This window comes from Myotis yumanensis, unplaced genomic scaffold (genome assembly GCF_028538775.1).
Source record: "Myotis yumanensis isolate MYYU_CA2020_CCGP unplaced genomic scaffold, mMyoYum1.0.hap1 SCAF_9, whole genome shotgun sequence".
NCBI classification, from domain to species: Eukaryota; Metazoa; Chordata; class Mammalia; order Chiroptera; family Vespertilionidae; genus Myotis; species Myotis yumanensis.
The window spans coordinates 69,276,295-69,302,123 of record NW_027223760.1 but is presented as its reverse complement, the minus strand read 5'-3'; the positions used below and the strand labels follow the sequence as shown (position 1 = coordinate 69,302,123).

At 35.7% G+C, this 25,829-nt stretch overlaps 1 protein-coding gene across 1 annotated transcript in view; it reads left to right on the top strand.

Moving 5' to 3' along the window:
• RSBN1L (round spermatid basic protein 1 like) overlaps nt 1-21,233 on the top strand; it is a 61,525-nt gene extending 40,292 nt beyond the window's left edge. The window contains exons 4-8 of the mRNA XM_070424566.1: nt 2,653-2,790; nt 4,875-5,017; nt 7,967-8,134; nt 17,153-17,261; nt 17,343-21,233. Coding sequence (XP_070280667.1) covers nt 2,653-2,790; nt 4,875-5,017; nt 7,967-8,134; nt 17,153-17,261; nt 17,343-17,984 — 1,200 coding nt within the window. The 3' untranslated portion in view covers nt 17,985-21,233. The remainder of the gene's footprint in view (nt 1-2,652; nt 2,791-4,874; nt 5,018-7,966; nt 8,135-17,152; nt 17,262-17,342) is intronic.
• Nucleotides 21,234-25,829: the final 4,596 nt, after the last annotated feature.

Sequence of the window (25,829 nt, the reverse complement as noted above, 5' to 3'; positions counted from 1 at the left end):
TATTTTGAGAGCCAAATTTTTTAAACTTAAACTGTATAAGTAGGTACATTGTTATTAACTTAATTAGGGTACTCCTAAGGCTTAGGAAGAGCCACACTCAAGGGGCCAAAGAGCCGCATGTGGCTCGCGAGCTGCAGTTTGCCGTCCACAGTTCTAGTGGAATTTACCTGTGGTTTCACTCGTAGACAAACAGAATGTACTTTATAATTTTAGCACAGTTTGTGAAGAAAGGAGAGGGATCTGTACTTTCATTGAGCAAATTATGTATGTAAATGAATTTTAAATATAATATATATGTATTTTGCCATGAGGTGACAAGAATTAACTATAACCGTTCAAATACAATATATATATAAGATTATAATCAAAGTAGAGTCTATGTTATTTTACTTTTTAAAATATCATTTGAAATATTTATGAATTTTAATAGGATCATACTTATAAAAAATCTTCAAAAGACATAGCCTCTTCTTGGGTAACCCCTAAATAGACATGGGCGGGGGGGAGATCAAGTTTGTCCTACTTTATTTTATGATAAAGTTTTTTATATACAGGTCTGTACTAGACATGTGTTTCATTTTATTTTTAAACAAAGAACATTTGTAAATTTGGAAATTAATGTAAAGGTGTAAATTGAATGAAGTGACCTGGCTAGGTCAGTAATCTCTTCAGTCAACAAAATGATTATAAGATAACAACATCTGGTTAAATCAAAGATAGTGAAGTACTTAAGGTATAAGATAAAACGTGCAATTTGTCTTTAATATTGCCACTCAAGAAGCTTAACCCATTTGTAGGTTACTAAATGATACAGGTTTTTCTTAACATTTTAACACAGAAAATTTACTCTAACAGAGCTGAATGTTAAATTTGGTAGTAATTAGTTCTTGTTTTTTGATTATTTATTGTATTTATCCCTTCTCTATCCTATATAATAAAAGTCTAATATGCAAATTGGCCGAACGGCAGAACGACCAGTCCCTATGACACGCACTGACCACCAGGGGGCAGATGTTCAATGCAGGAGCTGCCCCCCAGCCCGCAGGCCCCAGGCCGGCCAAGGCAGGTGCCAGTGGGGGCCCCCCGATTGCCCCACAGATCGGCCCTGATCGCCAGCCAGACCTAGGGACCCTACCCATGCATGAATTTTGTGCACTGGGCCTCTAGTATTTTAATAATATTATAGTAAGGTTTTTGTTTTATTTTTTAAACTGGGATAGACCCAGGCAAAAGAAGACAATTTTATCTCCCTAAATATGTGGCCACAAAGGCTAATCCAGAGAAAAAGATAGTTGGGATTTAGCTTAATGTTTGTTTATGTACGGATTTTGTTTTACTTAAAAAAGACTTGTGCCCATCCGGGTGTAGCTCAGCGGTTGAGCGTCGACCCAGGAACCAAGAGGTCACTGGTTCGATTCCTGGTCAGGGCATATGCCCAGGTTTCGGGCTCGATTCCCAGTGGGGGGCGTGCAGGAGGCAGCCGATCAGTGATTCTCTCACATCATTGATGTTTCTATCTCTCTCTCCCTCTCCCTTGCTCTCTGAAATCAATAAAAATATATTTTTTAAAAAAAAGGACTTGTTACTAGTGTTAGCATATGAAAAGGCATAGGTCTCTTTTTGGGACTTAAATGTACTTGTGAAAATTCATTTACCAATGATTCTTGAGCTGTGGGCTGTTTTAGTTTGGTTGATATTTGAGTAATACCCATTTGCTAACACTCTGCAGGTACCTTTATATAATTATTAAGCCTTCTTAATAATTATATAAAGTAAATGGTTCCATTTAGTGAAACTAAAACTCAGGGAATTTAAGTGATTTCTGAAGGTCATATTGCTGGTAGATAGCAAAGGTAGATTTGGGACCTAGAACTCCTGGTTCTTAATCTCTAGTTGTTTTTCATCAGAGTTAGAATTATAAATTGGATCCTAATTAATATGATAAGATCTAGGAGGAAAGATCATTCCCTGTGGCCTTTTAGACAAATCAACCACTGGTGATGGTTAAATGTAATGTTTTCACAGTATGTACTTTTGAAAATTCTGATAAAAACAATATAAGCCATTTAGAAAAATTTAGATATATAAACTTTTGAATATAATTACAGTGGCATCATTGAGCAAATAATGAACTCATGTATTATAAGAAGTTATGCTCAGTTGTCTAAAAGTATGCTGTTTAGCCCTGACCGGTTTGGCTCAGTGGATAGAGCGTTGGCCTGCGGACTGAAAGGTCCCAGGTTCGATTCCGGTCAAGGGCATGTACCTTGGTTGCGGGCACGTCCCCGGTGGGGAGTGTGCAGGAGGCAGGTGATCGATGTTTCTCTCTCATTGATGTTTCTATCCCTCTCCCTTCCTCTCTGTAAAAAATCAATAAAATATATTTTTTTAAAAATAAAATAAAACTATGCTGTTTATCTCAGCTGTTTTCGTAAGCTATGCATAGGCATTAGTAAGGAAAGGTAAAATAGCTTGATTTAGTGCAGATGTTTATTTTTTTTAGTTATTTATTTTTTTTACTGTTTGTAAAGGTTTTTTGTTTTGCTTGCCTCACATTATGTTCAAATATTTTTGGACAATATAATTCAGTGTTACACAGTGAGAGCAAATATTATCTTATGTATAACTTTTAATGAATCCCATATCCTTCAGGTAAAACGAACGTATTCTCACGGTACTTACAGAGCTGGCCCAATGCGACAAATCAGTTTGGTAGGAGCAGTTGATGAAGAAGTGGGAGATTATTTCCCTGAGTTCCTTGATATGTTGGAAGATTCGCCGTTTTTAAAGGTAAGAGAAAAAAAATATATCAAGCAATCTAAATTGTGGGTGTTACTTTTATGCTACAGGTGATACAGATGGTTGTTTCAGAATTCTAACATTTTTTATTTTATTTGAATTGGGAAGGAAAGGAAGAGATGAGAAATTAAATTCTCGTGTAGTGTATGTTTATGACTTCTCTGGTACTAATTGTAGTGGCAGAGCTAAGTGGGGGACCAGAAAATAACACTTACCTGTTACTGCCACTTTAGGAAATTAAGTTTCATCTGTTTATTAGCTATAGACAGAATATTAGGGGATTTAAGAAGTACAGGAAGGATGTATAAGTGCTTAGGAAAAGGGAATGGCCATTTGGCATTGTGGAAAACTGGCCTGGGAAATTGTACATCTGCATTTCATTTTTTTTTTTTTTAATATGCTTTTATTGATTTGAGAGAGAGAGAGAGAGAGAGAAACATCAGTGATGAGAGAGAATCATTGATTGGCTGCCTCCTGCACGCCCCCTGCTGGGGACCAAGACCACACCTGGGGCATGTGCCCTGACCAGGAATTGAACTGGTGACCTCTGGTTTATGGATCAATGCTCAACCATTGAGCCACACCGGCCAGGCTGCATTTCATTTTTGGCTATACCTAGCTGGGCTGGGCAAGCCATTTTTGGACTTCATTTTCCTCGTCCATAAAATAGGCATTTAAAATATGTAGCTTAGCCCTAAACGGTTTGGCTCAGTGGATAAAGTGTCAAGCCTGTGGACTGAAGGGTCCCAGGTTCAATTTCTGTCAAGGGCACATGTCTGCATTGCAGGCTTGATCCCCAGTGGGGGACATGCAGGAGGCAGCTGATCAATGATTCTCTCTCATCATTGATGTTTCTATCTCTCTTTCCTCCTCCTTTCCTCTCTGAAATCAATAAAGATATAATAAATAAATAAATAAATAAATAAATAAATAAATAAAAATATGTAGCTTAAGGTCCCTTTAAAGTCTTTAAATGATTTCTAGCTAGAGAAATCTCTGGGCTAGATTATTTAATTAGTAACTCAAAGGTTAAAATGTGACAAGATTAGTTTATCACAGACAATAGGGTGGTGAAGGCCTGGGGCAGGGGTGCAGACATGGGGACAGGAATGGGCTAGAAGGGATCAAAGGGGGGGAAAGGGACATATGTAATACTTTTAACAATAAAGATTTAAAAAAAAAAAGATCAGTTTATCACTACTGCTGCCTCTTAATCTGTTGAACATCGATTCTTTTTTTTACTTCTGCTTGCTCAATTTTCTAGTCTATATGTATGTGTGTGTGTGTATATATATTTTTTCACCACATTTTATTTCCTTTTCAGTTCCTTTTTTATTCTTTTGAACTTTATATTTCTTTTCTATTTCTCCCAACTAGTGGTATCATGGAATTTGGTTGCATTTGTATTGAATGGTATTTTAAAAATACTATTATTTAAATATTTTTTTGAGATTTTTAAATTAAAAACAAATGCATTCTTTCTGGAGAAATTTAATTTGACGATTCTCCCCTTTTTGAAAAGGGGTATGGGATGATTTTTTTTTTTAATGCCATTGTCACCATTCCATGGACTATTTGTCATTTCTTTCTTTTTTTTTTCTCAAAGATTTTAATCTCTGCTTTTTAATCCAATAATTTTTTCAAGCAACTACTAAACAGAAATAAATTTTGATTGTGTTTTGGTTTTCCTCTTTGTACTAGGCTTTGATTATAACTAATCAAAGACGTATCTGTTTATTTTTGTAGATTCTCATGGATAATACTTGCATATTTTGGCAACTTACTAACATATTTGGTAGAAGGAAGAATAACAAATGATGAGTATAGTGAATCATGTTCATGACAGGGTTGGGGAAGGAAATCACACCAAAATAATTATTCTCTTTGTGTGTTTGGAATAGAATTTTTGATGGAAAATTATGCATGTGTAGGAATATATTCAATATAGGTATATCTTTCAAAGGGCATAAGTATAAAAGTATATATGAAAGTTTTAAAGGGGGCAGTATTCTTTAATGCATAGTTAAAGATATATTTTGAAAATAATTCATTTTTATGTAATTATTTGCCTCTAGTGTACACTGCCATGGGGGACACTATCTAGTCTAAAATTAGAGAGTCGAAAAGATAGTGATGATGGTCCTATCATGTGGGTACGCCCAGGAGAACAAATGATCCCTGTGGCTGATATGCCAAAGTCACCTTTCAAAAGGAAAAGGTATGTTGTATTGCTGAGGATGGGTGTTTATATGTTTGGGTGTGTGTATGCGTTGAAAATTGGAGGGAGAAGGAGGGGAAGGTTTAGGGCATAACTGGAATGTAAATTTAAGAATGGCTATATATGCTGATAGAATTTTTAAAAATGTACCAAATATAAATAAGACATGAGAAATGAAGGCAGATGACAATAATTTGTAATTAGAAATGGGAAAAATATCATTCACAGTAGAGACATAAACTATTTGGGATAAATCTAATAAATATTTAGAACCCATATTAAAAAAACTAAAACATCTTATAGAGGATATAAAATAAGATCTAAACAAATGGAAAACAGTACTGTATTTTGGATTGGATAAAAATAATATTTCTTTGAAACTTAGTATTTCAATTGGACTGATATTTCTAGCATTGGATAAATGATTTAAAACTTTATAAAGAAGAATAAATAAAGCCAGCATATAGCCAAGACAATTGAGAAAGAGAAGATAAGTGAGGGGTCCTTGTGTTATTAGATAATAAAAATTACTATAAAGTTCAAAAAGATCATTAGAATAGGATAGAGCACACAAATAGATAAAAGTACAGTGGGGCCTTGACTTACGAGTTTAATTCGTTCCGAGACCGAGCTCATTAAGGAGCTCGTTAACTCAAATTACTCTGTCAACTCATTGCAAAAAATCGCCTGAGAGACAGCTGGTATCTCAAAAAACTCGTTAGTCGGGACACTCGTAAGTCAAGGCCCCACTGTGTATTGGGAAAGGGAATATTTATTCATGTGTAATAATGACATAATTGGCAGTCCACCTGAAAGGAAAAACCTAGCTCCTACCTCATTAAGAAGTTTGATATTTAAACATAAGGTAAAAAATAAAAATAATAGAATAAAAGTTTGAAGCCTAGGAGAAACCTTTTTCAGCAAGATAAAAACTTATAATGGCAATAGTAGTGAGAAATTTTGGAGCAGATGACTTAAAATTTCCTTTCTCTTAATTATGTGATTACTCAATGCTTGTTGGCAGTTAAGCCTTAGTACATCAGTACAAATGTTTGAGGGCAATTAATCCTTAACACATTGGCCTACCCCCAAACTTGTGGGCTTGAAAGCCTGTTAACTTCCCACAGTAAGCAACATTATTATGTAATTAGCTTTCTGATACCTATATAACATTAACCTCAAAGAGCAAAAAAGTATGTAATAGCATCATCGGTATTTGTGTGTAAGTTTGTAAAAAGACTGTAATGCAGGATTACACAAAGAGCAGTTAAGGAGTAGAGATTGATGGTAAATTAGAGAACTAATAAGGAAGAGACCCTAAGGCAGTGATGGCGAACCTATGACACACGTGTCAGAGGTGACGCACGAACTCATTTTTTTTGGTTGATTTTTCTTTGTTAAATGGCATTTAAATATATAAAATAAATATCAAAAATGTAAGTCTTTGTTTTACTATGGTTGCAAATATCAAAAAATTTCTATATGTGACACGGCACCAGAGTTAAGTTAGGGTTTTTCAAAATGCTGACACGCTGAGCTCAAAAGGTTCGCCATCACTGTCCTAATAGGCTCAGCGTATCAGCATTTTGAAAACCCTAACTTAACTCTGGTGCCGTGTCACATACAGAAATTTTTTGATATTTGCAACCATAGTAAAACAAAGACTTACATTTTTGATATTTATTTTATATATTTAAATGCCATTTAACAAAGAAAAATCAACCAAAAAAAATGAGTTCGTGCGTCACCTCTGACACGTGTGTCATAGGTTCGCCATCACTGGGCTAGGATGAGAGGAGAAAATTATGGGACAATCTGGATTTGTTTTTGGAAGTAACAGAAAAACCATACAGACAATGATTCCCAATCAAAGAAATTCTTCTGAGTCTTTTCCTCTTCTACAGCAAATCGGAGAGGGTTTCTGCAGTGAGTGAGGCTAAGTAGTCAGCAGCTTCCTTGTGCATGTGCATTCTAGGTGTGAGCAGTAGAGAAGAGGGCCAATGTAAGAGGGAGCTAAGGTATTCCTTTCTATCCCCAATAAACCATGCGTGTTTTGTGGAAGTACTTATATGCTTGTTGTTTTCTTGGTATTTATTTATTTTTTTGTCTTCCTTTCACCAGAATATAAACTTCCACCAGAGTAGGGAATTTATTTTATTCACTATTGTCTTGTTCACTAGCTTCAGTGCCTAGATAATACCTGACATATCGTAGGTGTTCTATAAATATTAATGCATTTTTAAAGTTACCTGTTTGTTCCAGATATATACATTATGTTAGCCATGTGCCCTGATTGGGAACATGCTTCCTCAGGTTAGACCCAAACTTCAGGTAAAGATTCTGCATAGGGAAACCTGGGTAAACCACACCACCTGTAATTTGGTTTCTTATCTAAGTGTATGTTGCCTTAAAACTTCCACTTATGGCCCTGGCCGAAGGGTTCAGTTGGTTGGAGCATTGTCTGGTACACCAAAAGGTTGTGAGTTCAATTGCCAGTCAGGGCACATACCTAGGTTGCTGTTCTGATCTCCAGTAGGAGCCTGTTCTCACATCACTGTTTCCCTCTCTTTCTTTCCCTTCCTCTCCCTTCCTCTCTCTCTCTCAAAATCAATAAAAACATATCCTTAGGTGAGGAATAAAAACAAAAAGAACTTCCAGTTATAAAGGATGTGTTAAGAAAAGGACTGGAGGGGGGGGACAAAAAAAAAAAAAAAAAAAAAAGAAAAGGACTGGATTATATATGTGTTCTTGTTTATATGTGTTCATTTGAAAAATAAAACTTAATTTTGGAGCAGATGAAATTTCCTTTCTCTGAATTATGTGATTACTCAATGCTTGTTGGCAGTTAAGCCTTAGTACATCAATACAAATATTTGAGGGCAATTAATCCTTAACACATAAGCCTACCCCCATCTATATAAAATATAAGTGTAATTTTTTTTTAAACAGAACTACCAATGAAATAAAAAACCTGCAGTACCTACCTCGAACTAGTGAGCCCCGTGAGATGCTCTTTGAAGACAGGACAAGAGCTCATGCAGATCATATAGGACAAGGTTTTGAACGACAGACTACAGCTGCAGTTGGAGTGTTGAAGGCTGTGCACTGTGGAGAGTGGTATATATTAACTACTGCTATTTTAATGAAATGTTTTCTTGGCTTCTAAATTTTTTCTTGGAAAGTTTCTCGATCATTCTCCTTTCTGTGGGGGGGGGGGGGGGGGGATTTTATTTTCCCTAAAGTTGGATATTTTAACTGCACTGAAAAAGATTTTCAATGACTAGAACCTAGTTTTATTTAGTCTTTTGGGTTTGACTGAAGTAATTTTATTTTCCAAGTAACTGTAGTTGAAAACAATGATCCTATCTAAGGTAAAAGGAAAAACTAAGATTCACTTAGTGCTTACTATATGCCTTTTTACAAATGTTGATTTGATTTTTATCAGCTACTTCTAGGCCCATATTTATCACACAAGGAAACTGAGGCTCAAGGCTGTGAAGTAACATTACTATAGTTATAGAGTTAATAAGTGGTAGAGCTGAGACTGATTTCAGATCTGACTCCAGCCAGACTCTTATGTTTTCTCTTTATGCTATTCTACCTTGCTGCTCCCTGCTAAGGTTTAGTATAATAATTTTTACAAATTTCACTTTGGATCTTTTTATAGATTAAGAAAATGGATAAGTCTCTTTAATATACTTAAGGTATCATCCCATAATTAAGAAAATTTCCATTTATTGATAAAAAACATATAGCAAAGCTCTTGATATTGTAAGATATGTTTGCTCTCTTAAGTTTTTGTTTTCAAACTGAGTACTGTTTAGGTATGAAACCTAAGTTGGAATATGTTATTTTCTCAACAAAGTAGCTAGTACTGAATTAACCCTAAGAGATCCTTAAGAAAACAGTATTAATAGTTAATAATTCAATAATAATTGAATTGTGTTTAACTTAAATGTTAATTTTCAAATATTTGTGGTTATTTCCATATAGCTTCTATGCTCTTCCTGTAATCTGGAAATCCTTACAAACTCCTATTTCAAATTAATGAAATTTCTCTTGAATGTTTGGTAAAAAGGATTTAAGAATGGCATCAAGAATTATTTAGAGCCTAAACCGGTTTGGCTCGGTGGATAGAGCGTCGGCCTGCGGACTAAAAGGTCCCGGGTTCGATTCCGGTCAAGGGCATGTACCTGGGCTGTGGGCACATCCCCAGTAGGAGATGTGCAGGAGGCAGCTGATCGATGTTTCTCTCTCATCGATGTTTCTCGCTCTCTATCTCTCTCCCTTCCTCTCTGTAAAAAATCAATAAAAAAAATATATATATATATAAAAAGAATTATTTAGAGTGAAATCTAGTGTTCAGTAAAGTTAGCTACATATTTACACTTTCTTTCAAAGATAAATATTCCTATTTCATGGCCTTAGCACTTTGGTAAAATCTCTTTTAAGCTTCTTTAAGTTATTGTTGGTATATATGCTCTCCTTCACTATGTATTTGATTTGAGGTTAGAGATTGTATTCTATCCTTCATGGGCCCATCATAGTTCCCAATAAATATCTATTAAATAAAAAGACACTTTTGTGGCTAGCAATTTCATAGAATAGAGACTATTGCCAAACTACTATACTAATAAGTTAGGTGGCCAGATTTAAGAATATACTTGAGACAGATTTTGGAATGAGATATTACTAGCTTTGAGTTTTCCCACTATTGTAAAATACAATTTGCTTCCTATATTAAAGATGGCAAGAAAATAATTTTGTTCGTGCTATAAGAGGGCTTCTTGGCTCTGATGCAAGCATAGCTTGCCCTAATCGGTTTGGCACAGTGGATAGAGCGTCGGCGTGGGGACTGAAGGGTCCCAGGTTCGATTCCGGTCAGGGGCATGTACCTTGGTTGCGGGCATATCCCCAGTAGGGTGTGTGCAGGAGGCAGCTGATCGATGTTTCTCTCTCATCGATGTTTCTAACTCTCTATCCCTGTCCCTTCCTCTCTGTAAAAAATCAATAAAATTTAATAAAAACAACAATAAACAAACATGGCTTATGATCCCTTTAGTATTATTCCTTGGTGGTGTTGAATTAAACTGTACTAAGGAAGTTGGTACTTTCTTTTTCCCTTAGTGTTTTGAATTCTGCTCTTTTTCTCAAGAAGAAATGAGGTATTAGAGTCTTAGATTCTTGACTTTATCTTAGAGCCAGGCTTAATACCAATTTGAAATAAAAGACCAGTATTGATTTAGACTTTATAGAAATCATCAGCTAGATAGGCTTATGAAGTATTGATCAAATTATACCACTCTAGGTATTATGAAGGATTCATATACAGGGTGGAGCAAAAGTAGGTTTACAGTTTGTATGGAAAGTAATTCGATAATTAATAAAAAATGGTAATACAAGAATAAACTCTGTTTTGTGTACTTATAACTGTAAAATTACATTTGCTCTACCCTGTAGATTTATTTTTTTAAAATATATTTTTATTGATTTCAGAGAGGAAAGAGAGGGAGAGAGAAATATAAACATCAATGATGAGAGAGAATCATTGATTGCCTGCCTCCTGCACACCCCACACTCGGGATCGAGCCCTCAACCTGGGCTCATGCCCTGACCTGGAATTCAACTGTGATGACCTGGTTCATAGGTCGATGCTCTGAGCCACACCACCTGGCCACCTGGTAGATTTATATATTTGAGGTTGCTTCTTTGAAATCCAATTTTTAAAAAATCCAATCATCTATAATAATAAAAGGGTAATATGCTAATTAGACCAGACATCCTTCTGGACAAAGCCAGGGCTGGAGGGAAGCCCCCTGGGTCCCGGGTGCCTTGCCGATGGCTGGAGGGAAGCCAGTGCCAGCAGCTGGGGGAAGGAAGGCCTACTTTTGCACGAATTTTCGTGCATCAGGCCTCTAGTTGAAGTATAATTTACATTGAATAACATATACACACATAAATTATAAATATAGAGTTTGATGTACATTTGAGAAATGTATATAGGCATGTTACCACTACCACAACTAAGATAATAGAACATTTTGTTTCCTTCATATCCCTTGGCAGTTAATCTCCCCTGTCCTTACCTCAGCTCCAGACATTCTTTTTTTTTTTTTAATATATTTTATTGATTTTTTACAGAGAGAAAGGGAGAGGGTTAGAGAGTCAGAAACATTGATGAGAGAGAAACATCAATTCAGCTACCTCCCGCACACTCCCCAGTGAGGATGTGCCTGCAACCAAGGTATATGCCCTTGCCCGGAATCAAACCCGGGACCCTTCAGTCCACAGGCCGACGCTCTATCCACCGAGCCAAACCAGTTAGGGCTGACATTCTTTAATCTTTTTGTTTGTTTGTTTGTTTTTGTCTTCAAAGGTTAGTATTGCCTCCGTAAATAGAATCATTCATGATGCCTGATTTCCTTCACTTAGCATAATGTTTTTGAGGTTCAGCTAAGTTGTTACATGTATTAGTAGTTCATTCCTCAAGTCTACAAAAGAAGTACTAGAATTAATAAGCAAATGTATCAGTCTTGGGATAAGACAATATTGAAAGTCAATTGTATTTCTATATATCAGCAATAAACATTTGGAAAATGTAATAGAAAAATAATACCACACAATAGTAGTATAAAAACCTGAAATAGAGATAAATTTTAAAAATATAAGACAGATGCTAAAAACTATAAGACACTAATGAGAAAAATTAAGGACTTTCATATATGTAGTGATATACCTTCTTTATAGATTGGAAGACTCTATATTGTGTCAGTTCCTTCCCAAATGATCTATAGATCAACTTAATCCTAATAAAATCTAACACGTTTTTTTTTTAAATATTTTTTTTAGCCCTAGCTGGTTTGGCTCACTGTATAGAGCGTTGGCCTGGGGACTGAAGGGTCCCAGGTTCGATTCCAGTCAAGGGCATGTACCTTGGTTGCAGGCATATCCCCAACAGGGGGTGTGCAGGAGGCAGCTAATCGATGCTTCTCTCTCATCGATGTTTCTAACTCTCTATCCCTCTCCCTTCCTCTCTGTAAAAAATCAATAAAATTATTTTAAAAATATATTTTTTTATTGATTTCAGAGAGGAAAGGAGAGGGAGAGATAGAAACATCAATGATTAGACAGAATCATTGATTGGCCGCCTCCCGCAGTCCCCCTACGGGGGATCAAGCTCGCAACCTGGTCATGTGCCCTTGACAGGAATCGAACCTGGGACTTTTCAGTCCGTAGGCCAAAGTTCTATCCACTGAGCCAAACCAGCTAGGGCTAATACGGTTTTCTTATTTAAATACAAAGAACCTAGGCAAAACAGTCTTGGAGAGATGGAGGGAGAATAATGTTGGAGGATTTACACTACACTGCCTGTCATTTTACTAGTAAAGCTTACTTTGAAGCAACAGTAAATAAGAGAGGGTGGTATTGGTATAAAGATAAACTTTAAGATTAATGGAACAGAATAGTATCCAGTGTTCATTGATTTTTAGTGACGAGGCCAAAATAATTCACTGGGGAAAAAGAGTCTTCAAGAAATGATGCTGGAACAACAGGGTATCCATACACAAAATCAAAAATTAAAAAATAATGAGCCTTGACTTTTATCTCACACAATACAAAAATATTAAAATGGATCATAGAAATAAATGTAACCATTAAAACTATAAAACTTGTAGAATAAAACATTGGAGAAAATTTTGCACTAGGCAAAAATTTCATGAAACATAAGAGAAAATGATATCATTAAGATAATGAAAAGTGGGCTACAGACTAGGGGAAAATATTTGAAGTGTGTGTATGTGTGCATATGTGTGAATGACACGTATCCAAATATATAAAGAATTCTTACAATTCAAAAATAAGAACACAATCCAATTAAAATTGGGCAAATATTTGAACAGGCATTTTACAAAAGATATACACATGTTCTTTTTTTTTTTTTAAGGAAAGAACTTGTTCTTCTTTTCTAATATAAGTATTTAAAACTAAATTTCTAAACACTATGTTAGCTATATTCCACATATACTGATGTTGTGTTTTAATTATTATACTAGAGGCCCAGTGCATGAATTTGTGCATGGGTGGGGTCCAGCTGGCCCAGCCCCAGTCAGCAGTTCGGGGCCGGGCCAGTCGGGAGAAGGAGACAGTGGGGGGCCAGATGGGGGCAGGGGCCACGGGTGATTGGCTGGTGGGCCCCACCCCTGATTGGGGTGGGGGGGCAATTGGGTTCAGGGCCAGCCATAGGGAAGGGCAGTGGGCCAGCCAGGCCTGCCCCTGAATGGGGCCAGGGGAGGTTGGCCGGCCAGCCCCACCCCCGATTGGTCTGGGGAGCAGGCTGGGGGGAGGGTCCACAGGCTGATTGGGGTGGTGGGGGCTGATCGGGGGGTGGGGCTGGTCGTGGGGAGGGGCTGCAGGTCGATCAGGGTGGTGCGGGCCCATGGGGCGGGGCAGCGGGGGGAAGGACTGTGGGGGGGTGGGGCCGGCTGAGGGGAGGGGCTGAGGGAAGTCGTAGCCGGCCCCACCCCCAGATAGGGCCTGTTCAATGGCTGCAGTGGGCATCATAGCAACCGGTCGTTACGGCGTTTCAGTCGCTGGCTTTTTATATATATAGACAGTTCAGAATTTTTTAAGTTTTCTGTTTGATGTCTTTTTCTTAAAAAAATCATGGATTATTTAGAAGACTGTTGCTTCCTTTTCAATAATTGAGAATATTTTTCTAGATTTTTGGGGGGCGTGTTTTGATTTCTAACTTAAGTCCCTTGTGGTCAGAGAACATACTCTGTATAATTTGTCCTTCTTAATTTACTGGGGTTTGTTTTATGGACTACCTTGATGAATGTTCTATGTGCACCTACAAGAATGTATATTCTGCTGTTATTGGGGGTATAATGCTTTATTAAGCACAATTAAGTTAACTTTGTGGATAGTGTGGTCCAAGTTTTCTGTATTCTTACTCACTTTTGTGTTATTAATCTCCAACTGTAACATTTAACTTGATTATTTCTCCTTTTAGCTTTGATAGGGTTTTTTCCCCTTGTAGGTATTTTTCTTTGATATCAGCTTTATTGACATACAGTTCACCCATTTAAAGTATATATAATTCAGTGGTTTTTAGTATACTCAGAGTTGTGCAGCTATTACTACAATTATAGAATATTTTTATTAACTCAAAAAGAGATATCACTTGTTTATAGATTGGACTTTTTAGCTATTACATCCTCTTCAGCTCTAGGCAACCATTAGTCTGCTTTCTTCTCTCTGTAGTTGTCTATTCTAGATATCCTCCTATATAATAAAAGGGTAATATGCAAATCAACCAAATGGGGGAAGGACTGGTCGCTATGATGTGCACTGACCACCAGGGGGCAGATGCTAAATGCAGGAGCTGCCCCTGGTGGTCACTGCGCTCCCACGGGGGGAGCGCTGCTCAGCCAGAAGCCTGGCTCACGGATGGTGAGTGCAGTGTCCTGCCTCCACGGCAGCGCTAAGGATGTTCATCATTTGGACATCTCCCGAGGACTCCTAGACTGCAAAAGGGTTGTGGCCGGGCTGAGCGACTCCTCCAGTGCACAAATATTGTGTACCGGGCCTCTAGTTTCATATAAATGCAGTGACGTAATATGTGGTCTTTTGTGATTAGCTTCTTTCATTAAGCATGTTTTCAAGGTTTATAGTTTTTGAAGCTCTGGTAATAGGTGACTACACATTTAGAATTATTATTTCTTTTCAAATTGACCTCTTTATCATTATAAACTGTCCTTTTTATCCTTGGTAATATTCCTTGTCTTGAAATCTATTTTGATGTTAATACATCCAGTCCAGCTTTCTCATGATTAGTCTTTGTCCATTCTTTATTTTTTCATTTGTGTGCCTATATTGTTTCATGTAGATATCGTATATTTTGCTTTTTTAAAAATTCAGTGATAAACTGTCTTTTAGTTGGAGTATTTAGACCAGTGGTTCTCAACCTTCCTAATGCCGCGACCCTTTAATACAGTTCCTCATGTTGTGGTGACCCCCAATTTCATTGTTAAATATTGAACATAATTAAAGCATAGTGATTAATCACAAAAACAATATGTAATTATATATGTGTTTTCCGATGGTCTTAGGCGACCCCTGTGAAAAGGTCGTTCGACCCCCAAAGGGGTCGCAACCCACAGGTTGAGAACCGCTGATTTAGACCATTTACATATAATGTATCAGTAAATGTAGATTTAAATTTATCATCTTTTTCCCATTTGATTCTTGTTTATTCCCTTTCCCCCCTTTTCTTGTATTTTTTAGCATTCCTTATACCTTCACTATTTGCTTATTAGTGGTTGTTCTAAATCAGTGATGGCGAACCTATGACACACATGTCAGAGGTGACACACGAACTCATTTTTTTGGTTGATTTTTCTTTGTTAAATGGCATTTAAATATATAAAATAAATATCAAAAATATAAGTCTTTGTTTTACTATGGTTGCAAATATCAAAAAATTTCTATTATGTGACACGGCACCAGAGTTAAGTTAGGGTTTTTCAAAATGCTGACACGCCGAGCTCAAAAGGTTCGCCATCACTGCTCTAAATTATGAGAATCTAGCTTCAAATATATACCTGTTTATGTAATGTGTTAAGAACCTTTCAATAGCATACTGCCACTTATTAACTCCCCTCCCCCAATTTCTGGACTTTTTGCTAATTATTGTCATACATTTGTACTTTACATATGCTATAAACGCCCAATATGCTACTTTAGCTATAAGGAAGTATTCCCGAAGAGATTTTAAAAATGAGATTAAAATACCTTTTATATTTACTTTTACTTGTGCTCTACATTCCTTTGAATAGATTTATGTTTTCATCTAAGTATCATTTTCCTTCAGTCTGAAGAAATTCCTTTAACATTTTCTGTTGTGCTGGTCTTCTGGTGACAGATTCTTTCAGCTTTTGTTTGTCTGAAAATGTTTTTATTTCACATTTTGAAAGATATTTTTTGTAGCTATAGAATTCTAGATTGACTTTTTCTTTCAATATTTAAAAGATAATCTGTTGTCTTCTGGTGTGCAATGTCTTTCATGAGAAGCCTGCAATCATCCTCATCCTTCTTTCTCAATATATTAATGTGATGTATGAGTTTTAGATTTTCTCCTTATCACTATTTTGAAAAAATTGTTTATAATTTGCTTGGCATAATTTTTTGTTTTTGTTTTTGTATTTAGTTGCTTGTAATTTCATAAAAAAAAAAATTCCCTTCAGCATTTTTTGTGAAGATGTATTTGTATAATCCTAATTAATTTAAGAATTTAGGAACTTTTCTAGGGTTATATTTAAAGACAAGCAGATAGCCCTAACTGGTTTGGCTCAGTGGATAGAGTGTCACCCTCGGACTGAAGGGTCCCAGGTTCAGTTCTGATCAGGAGCACATACCTCAGTTGCAGGCTCAATCCCCAGTCCTGGTTGGGGTGTATGCAGAAGCAACCAAACGATATGTCTCTCTCACTTTGATGTTTCTCTCTCTTTGTCTCTCCCTTCCACTCTCTCTAAAAATCAATGGAAAAATATCCTTAGGTGAGATGAACGATAGATAGATAGGTAAGTAGGTAGGTAGGTAGGTAAAGATAGATAGATAGATAGATAGATAATAGATAGATAGATATTAAAAGAAAATAGAGTGGTAACAGTTTATTAGTCCTTTCATTAAGTTATTTAGGGGTTTTAAGTATCATTATAGTTATATATGTCTTTATTGAAAGAAAATATTCCCTTCCCCCATTTTTAACTCTAATTTTTATATATTATTTTCAACTCACTTAATTTGTTGAAATATTGACCTTAACTTAATACAAAATACTTAGTTTTTTATTTACATAATTAACCAGTTCAGATAGTTTTAATTTTTGAAACTGTGGTTACACATAGCTATAATAAAATGAAGTTAGTTGTTTTTTTTATCCATTTAGGTTGAAATCCATGGTATTATCCCTTTGTTTAAATATGTAAAGTGGTCTGTTAATTATAATTTAACTTTATTTCTAAAACAGTACTTTGGTTTTGACTGTAAACTATTTTTAATTTGAATTTAATAAGGTCTTAACAGAATGAAACATTAATGGCACATTCTTCCTTATCTCATATTCTTTTTTAGGCTTGATCAACCCCGAATAACCAAAGATGTCATTTGTTTTCATGCTGAAGATTTCTTAGAAGTAGTTCAACGAATGCAGTTAGATTTACATGAACCTCCACTGTCCCAGGTATATTTAAAACCATTATTGTCTTCAGTTGAATTTTTATTGTGAAAAAGACTTACTGCTATTCCTTGTTTCTTTTTTTAGTGTGTCCAGTGGGTTGATGATGCAAAACTTAATCAACTGAGGAGAGAAGGCATTCGATATGCCAGGATTCAACTGTATGATAATGACATTTATTTTATTCCAAGGAATGTTGTTCATCAGTTCAAGACAGTTTCAGCTGTGTGTAGTTTAGCATGGCATGTTCGGCTCAAGTTATATCACTCAGAGGAAGACACTGCTCAGAATACAGATACTCATGAAATGGGCACATCACCAGGTTCTACATCATCAGTTCTTGGACCTCACAGTGACGATAGGATTTGTGCTGTAAGCAAAACCTCTTTGGAGTCTATTTTTTCAGATACACTTCATTCTAAATATGAAGTACAGCAGATTAAACAGGAACCTGTTGCATCTGTAAGAATCAATGAAGAATCTGTGAATGTTTATGTTTCTGAAGAGACTAGAACACCTAATAATATGGATGTCAAGAATGTTAAAGCAAAATTGGATCATGTTCAATTTACAGAATTTAAGATTGAAGTGGACTCCACATTTGAAAATAGCAACAAAGACTTAAAGGAGGAATTGTGCCCTGAAAGTCTCTTAAGTCTAGTTCATACAAGGCAACATAGTTCAGTACATTCACATCAAAATAGAAAAGATGATGACATTTTGTGCTAAATATGTACATACCATTTAAAATCTTTTTTAAAAAAACAACTTAATAATGTAATAAAGATTCATGAATTATGAAAGCAAGCCAAGGACTTGCTCTCAAGTCTGTTACGAAATATAGTTTATGTAGCTTTGTAACATTCCTCAGTGCCTGTCCATAACTGTGAAGTATCAAAGCACTTAGGGCCAGATGCACTGTAAACATTGCAGGTTTAAACAAATGGAGTCTTTAAAAAGTCATTTGTGTTGGAGTTGTAGGTTTTAGAATAGAGCTGACATATATATATATATATATTTTGTAATATGAGCCAGAATTCTTTTTCAACAATTTAAGGCTTTTCCATAGAGCTTATTTATACCAATTTTTTTTTTCATTTTAAATGTGTCAGCACTGTAGTGTAAATAGCTTTAAAATTTTTTTTAGTGTGATTTATATTGAAGTGTGAGCCACTTAATAAAGGTTCATAATAAATATGTTTTCTGTCGGATGTGCAAAAGACAAACTGATAATTCAGTTAAATCATTTATTTAATCTATCATGTGTCTGCTGGTGTATCCATTTAGAATGGTAAAGGAGAGCAAATGTACATATTCAAATCTAGTGAATATTTAAATTCCCCACATTGTGTAAGCATTTTTAAAACCAAGATTCAGTTATGAAAGCATATTTATGTGTGTGTATGTATGGGAATATATATATATATATCATTTTACATAACTTCTTAAATTGCTGAATAAGATGAATGTGTGAAACTTCGTAGCCCTACTCCCAGGAATTCATTTTAAAATATTTATATTCAACATTAAGAAAGCAGTGTAGGTAACAGAAATAATTTTGTAAAGTTGGGCAAAACAAGTCTGTTAGTGATATCTAACCCTTCTAATTAATGAAGTTTTGTGGCCAGATTACATAGCCCTAACATAAATTTTATTTGTAGTGTATGGAATGATAAGTTGAGATGATTTTCTTATTAATAGGCACCTTTGCTATACCTAACAGTAGTTGAGTAAAACATATTTACAGAAAGTTTAATTGTGGCAGTTAAAATCCTTTTACATTTTTCTTGCAAAGCAGGTAGAAAATATGACAAATATAAAATCTTAAAATAAGGACAGGATTCATACAGAGATGTAGCTAACAAAAAGTGTTCTCTCTTCTTTCTAAGGATCCCTCTGCCTACCCTAGCAAGGTAAATAACAGAGTATAGCTGACTCTTGAATAACATAGGTTTGAATTGCACAGGTCAATTGAAAAAATTCTGTGTGTAAGTGGATCCACGCAGTTCAAACTCTTGTTCAAGGGTCAACTGCATTTGTTTTGCAAAAGAAGCTCTAGAAAGTAAAATTGGGGTAGGAAACAGGATTGCCAGTGCCTAGCTAAAGATTATTAAAATAATTGTCTTCAGTGATGGATTTCAGCAACTCTGCTTATTACAAATCTATTTTGTCTTTGTTATTTTTCTGGGCTTATACTTTGGTTGATGACTTTCAGCTGGGGTTCTTTGTGCTGCCATTTGGGCTAGAGTTGCTATTCTCATTTCAGTGGTTTCCGCCCCAGCCTCATTTGTGATACCCATAAAACTGCTTATTTTCCTGGTTAGAAAGAAGCCATTTAGAAAGAGGCATTTCATCAGAAAAATATAAACTATAGCAATTAGATAATTTCTGGCCCCTAGTTGAAAAGAGTAGGCAAATATTGTTGGAAATCTCAATGGTTTGTGGGAAATCAATATATTTACAACATAGGAATCTTCATGGAATAAAGATATAAATCATGATAATGTAAATAAGGACTTTCTTTTATATCTTACTGTCTTATCCTATACCTCACTTTAATCTCCTCTTAAAGCTAAATTTATGTATTTGCACCTACCATTTCAGGAGACAAAAGTTCGTAACAAACCAGTATTGAGAAATAGGAGATATTTTTCTGGTTTTAATTGAAGGGTAATATATTTAACAGGATTTTAGTCCCAATTTTCCAGTAGCATACACATAGATATATAAGATCATACTGTAATAAAATATCTTGGGTATCCCTCCAAAATATATGAGCCTTAATTAAACGTTTATTTTTTTAAAATATACTTTTATTGCTTTCAGAGATGAAGGGTTAGGCAGATAGAAATATCAATGATGAGAGAGAATTACTGATTGGCTGACTCCTACATGCCTCCTACTGGGGATCTAGCCAACAATCTGGGCATGTACCCTGCCCGGGAATCGAACCAAGACCTCCTGGTTCATAGGTCAACACTCAACCACTGACCCACACTGGCCGGAATGAAATGAAACTTAATTTAAATTTAAAGATCTGTCTAACAAAACAATGGTTTCCTTTTGTTTCCTATATAGCCTAAAGTCAAACTTCTCCATCTTTTGAAAATTTGTTTTGTAAAATACATACATCTCTGTGGACGTGAAATATAAATCAATTTCAAATTCAGATTTCAAGATATAGCCTTGTTACATTGAATAATGCTTAAAGTTCCTTGTATGGATTATGATTTTAAAATCCTCTTCAGATGCAATCTGAGAATTTTTTGACTACTTTTGTTACACACAATTTCTATTTCAATATTGCAGCATATCGATGGTTTCCTAGTCAGTACATTCCAGTTCTTTATCTGAACACAGGTTTTTTGCTGTTATTTCAAATGTCTTGGACCAGCACAATAACACATTTAAGATACAGCTTCTATATGATCTTATACTATATAGAATAGTTATGTAAATTATTAAATTGATACATAGACCATTAGAAAAAAACTAAAGTACCTCAGTGGTATCTATGACAGTACTTTTTTTAAAAATTACTTTTGTTTATACCCTTTTAACTAAGTAATACATATTCAATACTCAGGTTAGCTGGTTAGCTAGCAAAAGAATTAAGCATTTATGATAATTAGTTGAAAACTTTACAAAAGCCATATTCATTATCTTTCTTGTCACTAGGCTGTTGACCTTCAATAAAGATTAGGTTAATGTAGCACATCTATGTGTGTGTGTGCGCATGTGTGTAAGATTATTGGAAATACTTATGTTTGCTTCCACATATATTCATTTTCAGTACACTATAACTTTGGGTGGTGGGTCTTGGAAGGTAGGAAAGATTTATTGGGTTAAGTCTTCAAAGTATTTCATTAGTGTTCCCGAGTGTAACAGTTTTTTTTCTCAAACACACATGGCAGGTGTGATCATTTTTGTAAATAATAGGTTAGCACTATTTTGCTAAATTGCATTCAGTTTGGTTTTTTGGGGGGGGGGGGGGGTTTTTTGACAAGTTCATTGTCATGTAAAGCAAGTATCTCAAAATCCATTTTACACTTAGCAAAGGTGCAAGATTTGTTTTTGGAGTTTGAGAGGATTTTCCTTGTCTTCCACCTTTCAATAAATATTAAAATTGATAACCATAATCTTTTTACCTTTGTTTTTGTAATTATTTTTTTTACATTTGATTTTTATTTTCATCTCGTCGTCTAAAAGTTCTTGTTTCTCTGTCTTCAACAGAAGCCATAAGGTCTAGAAAGTGATTCCAATATGAAAGTTTTTTTTTCCCTCTTAACTGATTACCATAAATTAATTTATGCCAACAGAAAATATTGAAGATTACCTTAAACAAATTCTCTAAACTACTTAGGTATGGGTGCTGGGATGGCATGGTAAATTACCTCCCTTCCCTTTAGACATGACCATTTCAATCTCAGGAGGGGAGGACAAAAGTCGAATTGTTTTCTAAATACTTTTAAGCTGATAAGTGACATGAAGAATTTTATGTCTTCAAAGTGGTAGAACAGTTCTTAATCTTTCTTCCACCTGATATAACTGCTTTGATATATAAACAAAATTTTACTGGTTTTAGAATGTGTTGTCTGTTTCATGGAAGAGTTATATTTGATGTCTTTTGCAGAGACAGTATAACTCTGATATAGTTAAGAGGACAACTCAGGAGAGGTATAAATTCCTTTATCTCTGTTCTGATTTTTCTGTTCAGTTCTTCCTCTAACCTACTGCATACTACAGATGGAAATGATCACTTTTTAGAACAGGGGTGGGGAACATCCAGCCCTTGGGCTGTATAAGACCCTCGAAATCATTTGGTCTGGCCCTCCTAAGGCATTAGGAGTTAATTAAATGTTTGACCAAATATAGCAGCTAATTTTTTAAGTTGATTATTTTGTATGGCCCGAGAATGATGTTATAAATACCCAAATGGCCCTTGGCAGAAAAAAGGTTCTCCACCCGTTTTAGAATGTCAAGCACAAGGAGCTGAAAAGCAGAGAGATCTTTCCTTTCTAAGTTTATAGACATTATATATCATATACAGTATATTGGGAAGACAGGGTAAGGAGAGGAAAACATTTTGTGTTTCAGTTAATCTTCCTTTCCAGGACTTCAGAGCCAATCAGGGAATGTGCATGAGCTGAGAACAAAATGTGGGAAACAGAATTTATGTTAACTAGAAATTAAAAATAAAATGTACTAGCCCCTGGCCAGTTGCTCAGTGGTTAGAATGTTGGCCCACTGACTCAAGGGTTCAAGGTTTGATTACGGGGCAAGGACATATGCTTAGGTGTGGGCTCATTCCCTGGCCCTGGTTGGGGCTGGTGTGGGAGGCAACTAATTGGTGTATCTCTCACATCTCGATATTTCTCTCTCTTTACTCCCACCCTTTCACTCTCTAAAAAATAAATGGAAAAAATATCCTTGAGTGAGGATTAAAATAAATACATAAAATGTATTAGTTGTATATTTTATTGCTATTATCTGCTTTCCAAGAACTGCATTAAAATGAGACATTCTATACTTTTTTGAATTTAGAATTTATGCATCCATGTTTTTAAAATGTCTTTACACTTTTCTATCAAGTTCACTGCTGTTGTACTATTGAAGACTACTAAGTATGCAGACTCCCAGTCAAATCAGTATAGTTGCAAATATTTTGAGTAATACAATATTTATAATTTTATTTGGGTAGTTTTATCTGCCCCTCAAGCTTTTATTTATTTATTTATTTATTTATTTATATTTTTTAATCCTCACCAAAGTATATTTTTCCATTGATTTTTCAGAAAGAGTGGGAGAGAGAGGGAAAGACAGAAATATCGATGTGAGAGGAACACATTGATTGTTTGCCTCCTGCACGCGCCCTGACCAGGGCCAAGGCCAGGGAAGAACCTGTAACTGAGGGAGGTATGGGCCCTTGACGGGAATTGAACCCAGGACCCTTCGGTCCATAGGTCAGTGCTCTATCCATTGAGCCAAACCGGCTAGGGCTGCCCCTCAAGTTTTTATTTGAAATTTTTATATGAAAAGTCTCAGGTCTGTCATCTTTAAAAAAAACAACTTCTCACCCTGACAGGTGTGGCACAGTTGGTTGAGTGTAATCCCATGCACCAAGAGGTTGCTGGTTCAATTCTGGATCAGAGCACGTGCCCTGATTGCAGGCTTGACCTCCAGTTGGGGGTGTCATGCTGATGGATGTTTCTTACATTGATGTTTCTCTCTCCCTCTCTAAAATCAATAAAAAACACCTCTTGTGTTTGGCTTCTGTTTATGCTCCTGTTCCATCTCTATTCCTGATTGATAGTTTTTGAAAGTATGTCTGCCTTTACTTCTTCCTCATATCACTACAATTGCAGTCCTCAAATTTAATCACTCAGCTGAAATGGTTCTCTCAAAGGACATCATTTGCCAAATGCAGTAGCTGCATTTTTCTTTTTTAATCCTCACCTGAGGAGAGTGAAGATATTTTTTCCATTGATTTAGAGAGTGGAAGGGAGGGGGCCAGTGAATGGGGATAAAAAGAGAGAAACATGGATGTGAGAAACATTGATTGGTTGCCTCCCACACGCAGCCTGATCCAGAGTGGGTATCAAACTTGGCAACCCAGGTAGGTGCCCTTGACTGGGAATTGAACCTGAGACCATCCAGTATGCAGGCCGATGCTCTAACCACTGAGCTTGTCAGCTAGGGTAGTGGCTGAATTTCTAAATTCTGTTTAACCCTGTGGCACAGATCAGTCATTCACTCCTTAAAACTCTGTATGACCCACCTGTTTTGTTTTGTTCTGTTTCTTTGGATGGCTTCTTTAGCCTCTCCATTATTTAACTTAGTCTCCATGATTATTTCTCTTAGGTCTCTACACTGGGTCCTTGAACTGTCTTCATGACTTTACTTAGCATTGGTTCTCACTTAAGTTCTAATACACCTTGTAATCAAATCCAAACTCCACTCTTGCCCCCAAGCATTAGCTGTTCTTTTTTTCTCCTAATATGGAGAACACAGTCATCTCATAGTAAACTGCTTTCTCTAGCATTTCCTCTGTACAATGCATTATGAGATTTTCTTGAGTTGACTCCAGGAATGTTTATAATTGGTCTATTCTTATTATAGATATTCAGAATGATTGTAGATGTTCATCTCACCTGGACTTTTAAGGTCGCCTAAAATGCTGCTTGCAGTCTTCAGCCCCTATCCCCATTCCAATCCATCCAACAAAATTATAGTTGATATATATTAAACAAAATTATAGTTGATATATATTAATTTCAGGTGTAAAACATGCTGATTTAACATTTCTATACTTTACAAACTGGTCTAGTAACCATCTGTCACCTCAATCCATTCTTTTTTTTTAAAAAATTTTTATTGATTTTTTTACAGAGAGGAAAGGAGAGGGATAGAGAGTTAGAAACATCGATTCAAGAGAAACATCGATCAGCTGCCTCCTGCACACCCGCTACTGGAGATGTGCCCACAACCAAGGTACATGCCCTTGACCGGAATCGAACCTGGGACCCTTCAGTCTGCAGGCCAACTCGCTATCCACTGAACCAAACCGGTTACGGCTTCAATCCATTCTTTATGTTACAACTAGATTAAACTTCCTAAGATACGATTATTACACTTCTGCTTAGAAATATTCGGTAGCTCCTTTCCTGAAGAATAAAGGCCAGATGCTCAGCATAGCACTGAAGAGCCTTCATGATATGGCCCTTCCTTTCCAGCTTCATCTACTACAATCTCTTACATTTAATGTGCCTAATTTTCAGCTTTAACAGATGGCAGTACTTCCCTTTGTGTACTTTTGAAATTATTTGTCTTTGCTGGGGGAAATCTCTGCCTGAAATACAACATAGGGAAATCTCTTTTTTTAAAAAATTCCAGTTAGATATCAGTGTGTTTTTTACTGACCTCATCTTCAACTGACCCTACCCCACAACTGGTATTGAACTAATTCTTTCCTCTGCTTCTTGTGCCTCTTTATTCACATCACTTAATATATGTATTAGTGATGTACATGTTGGGCTCTAGCTAAACCATGAGCTAGATTTACGAATTTTCTTTACATCCCTTTGTATTTCCAACACCTAATATATAGTACACTTGGTGTTTAATAAATATTTCAAGGAACAGAAGTTAAACCCTAATTTTATTGGGGGTGGGAAAAACAAATTATGTAGGTTTCTATAATTTAAAAAGTCTACCTCTGACATTAATTCATAATATAGTTCTAGAATTGCAACAGAAGGAAAAGTGGAGAAAATTAGATCAGCAGATACTATAAAGAAACTAAATTTCTATTTTGTACTTACTGCATACTTATAGGAAAAGTTTAAGAAGATAGCCACTTGCTATCTAGTCCTGTTGGGCAGTGTGGAGATAGTAAATAATTGTATTGATAATTAAACTTATAAAATTTACCCAACTCTTATTTCCTTTGACCAGAGATAACACTGAAAATTATTACAAATTAAGGTTTAAATTTAATTATATCTAAAATGATTAAATGGAAAATATGTAAGAAGCACCTTAATATTTCAAAACCTGAAGCAGAATTTAACTATT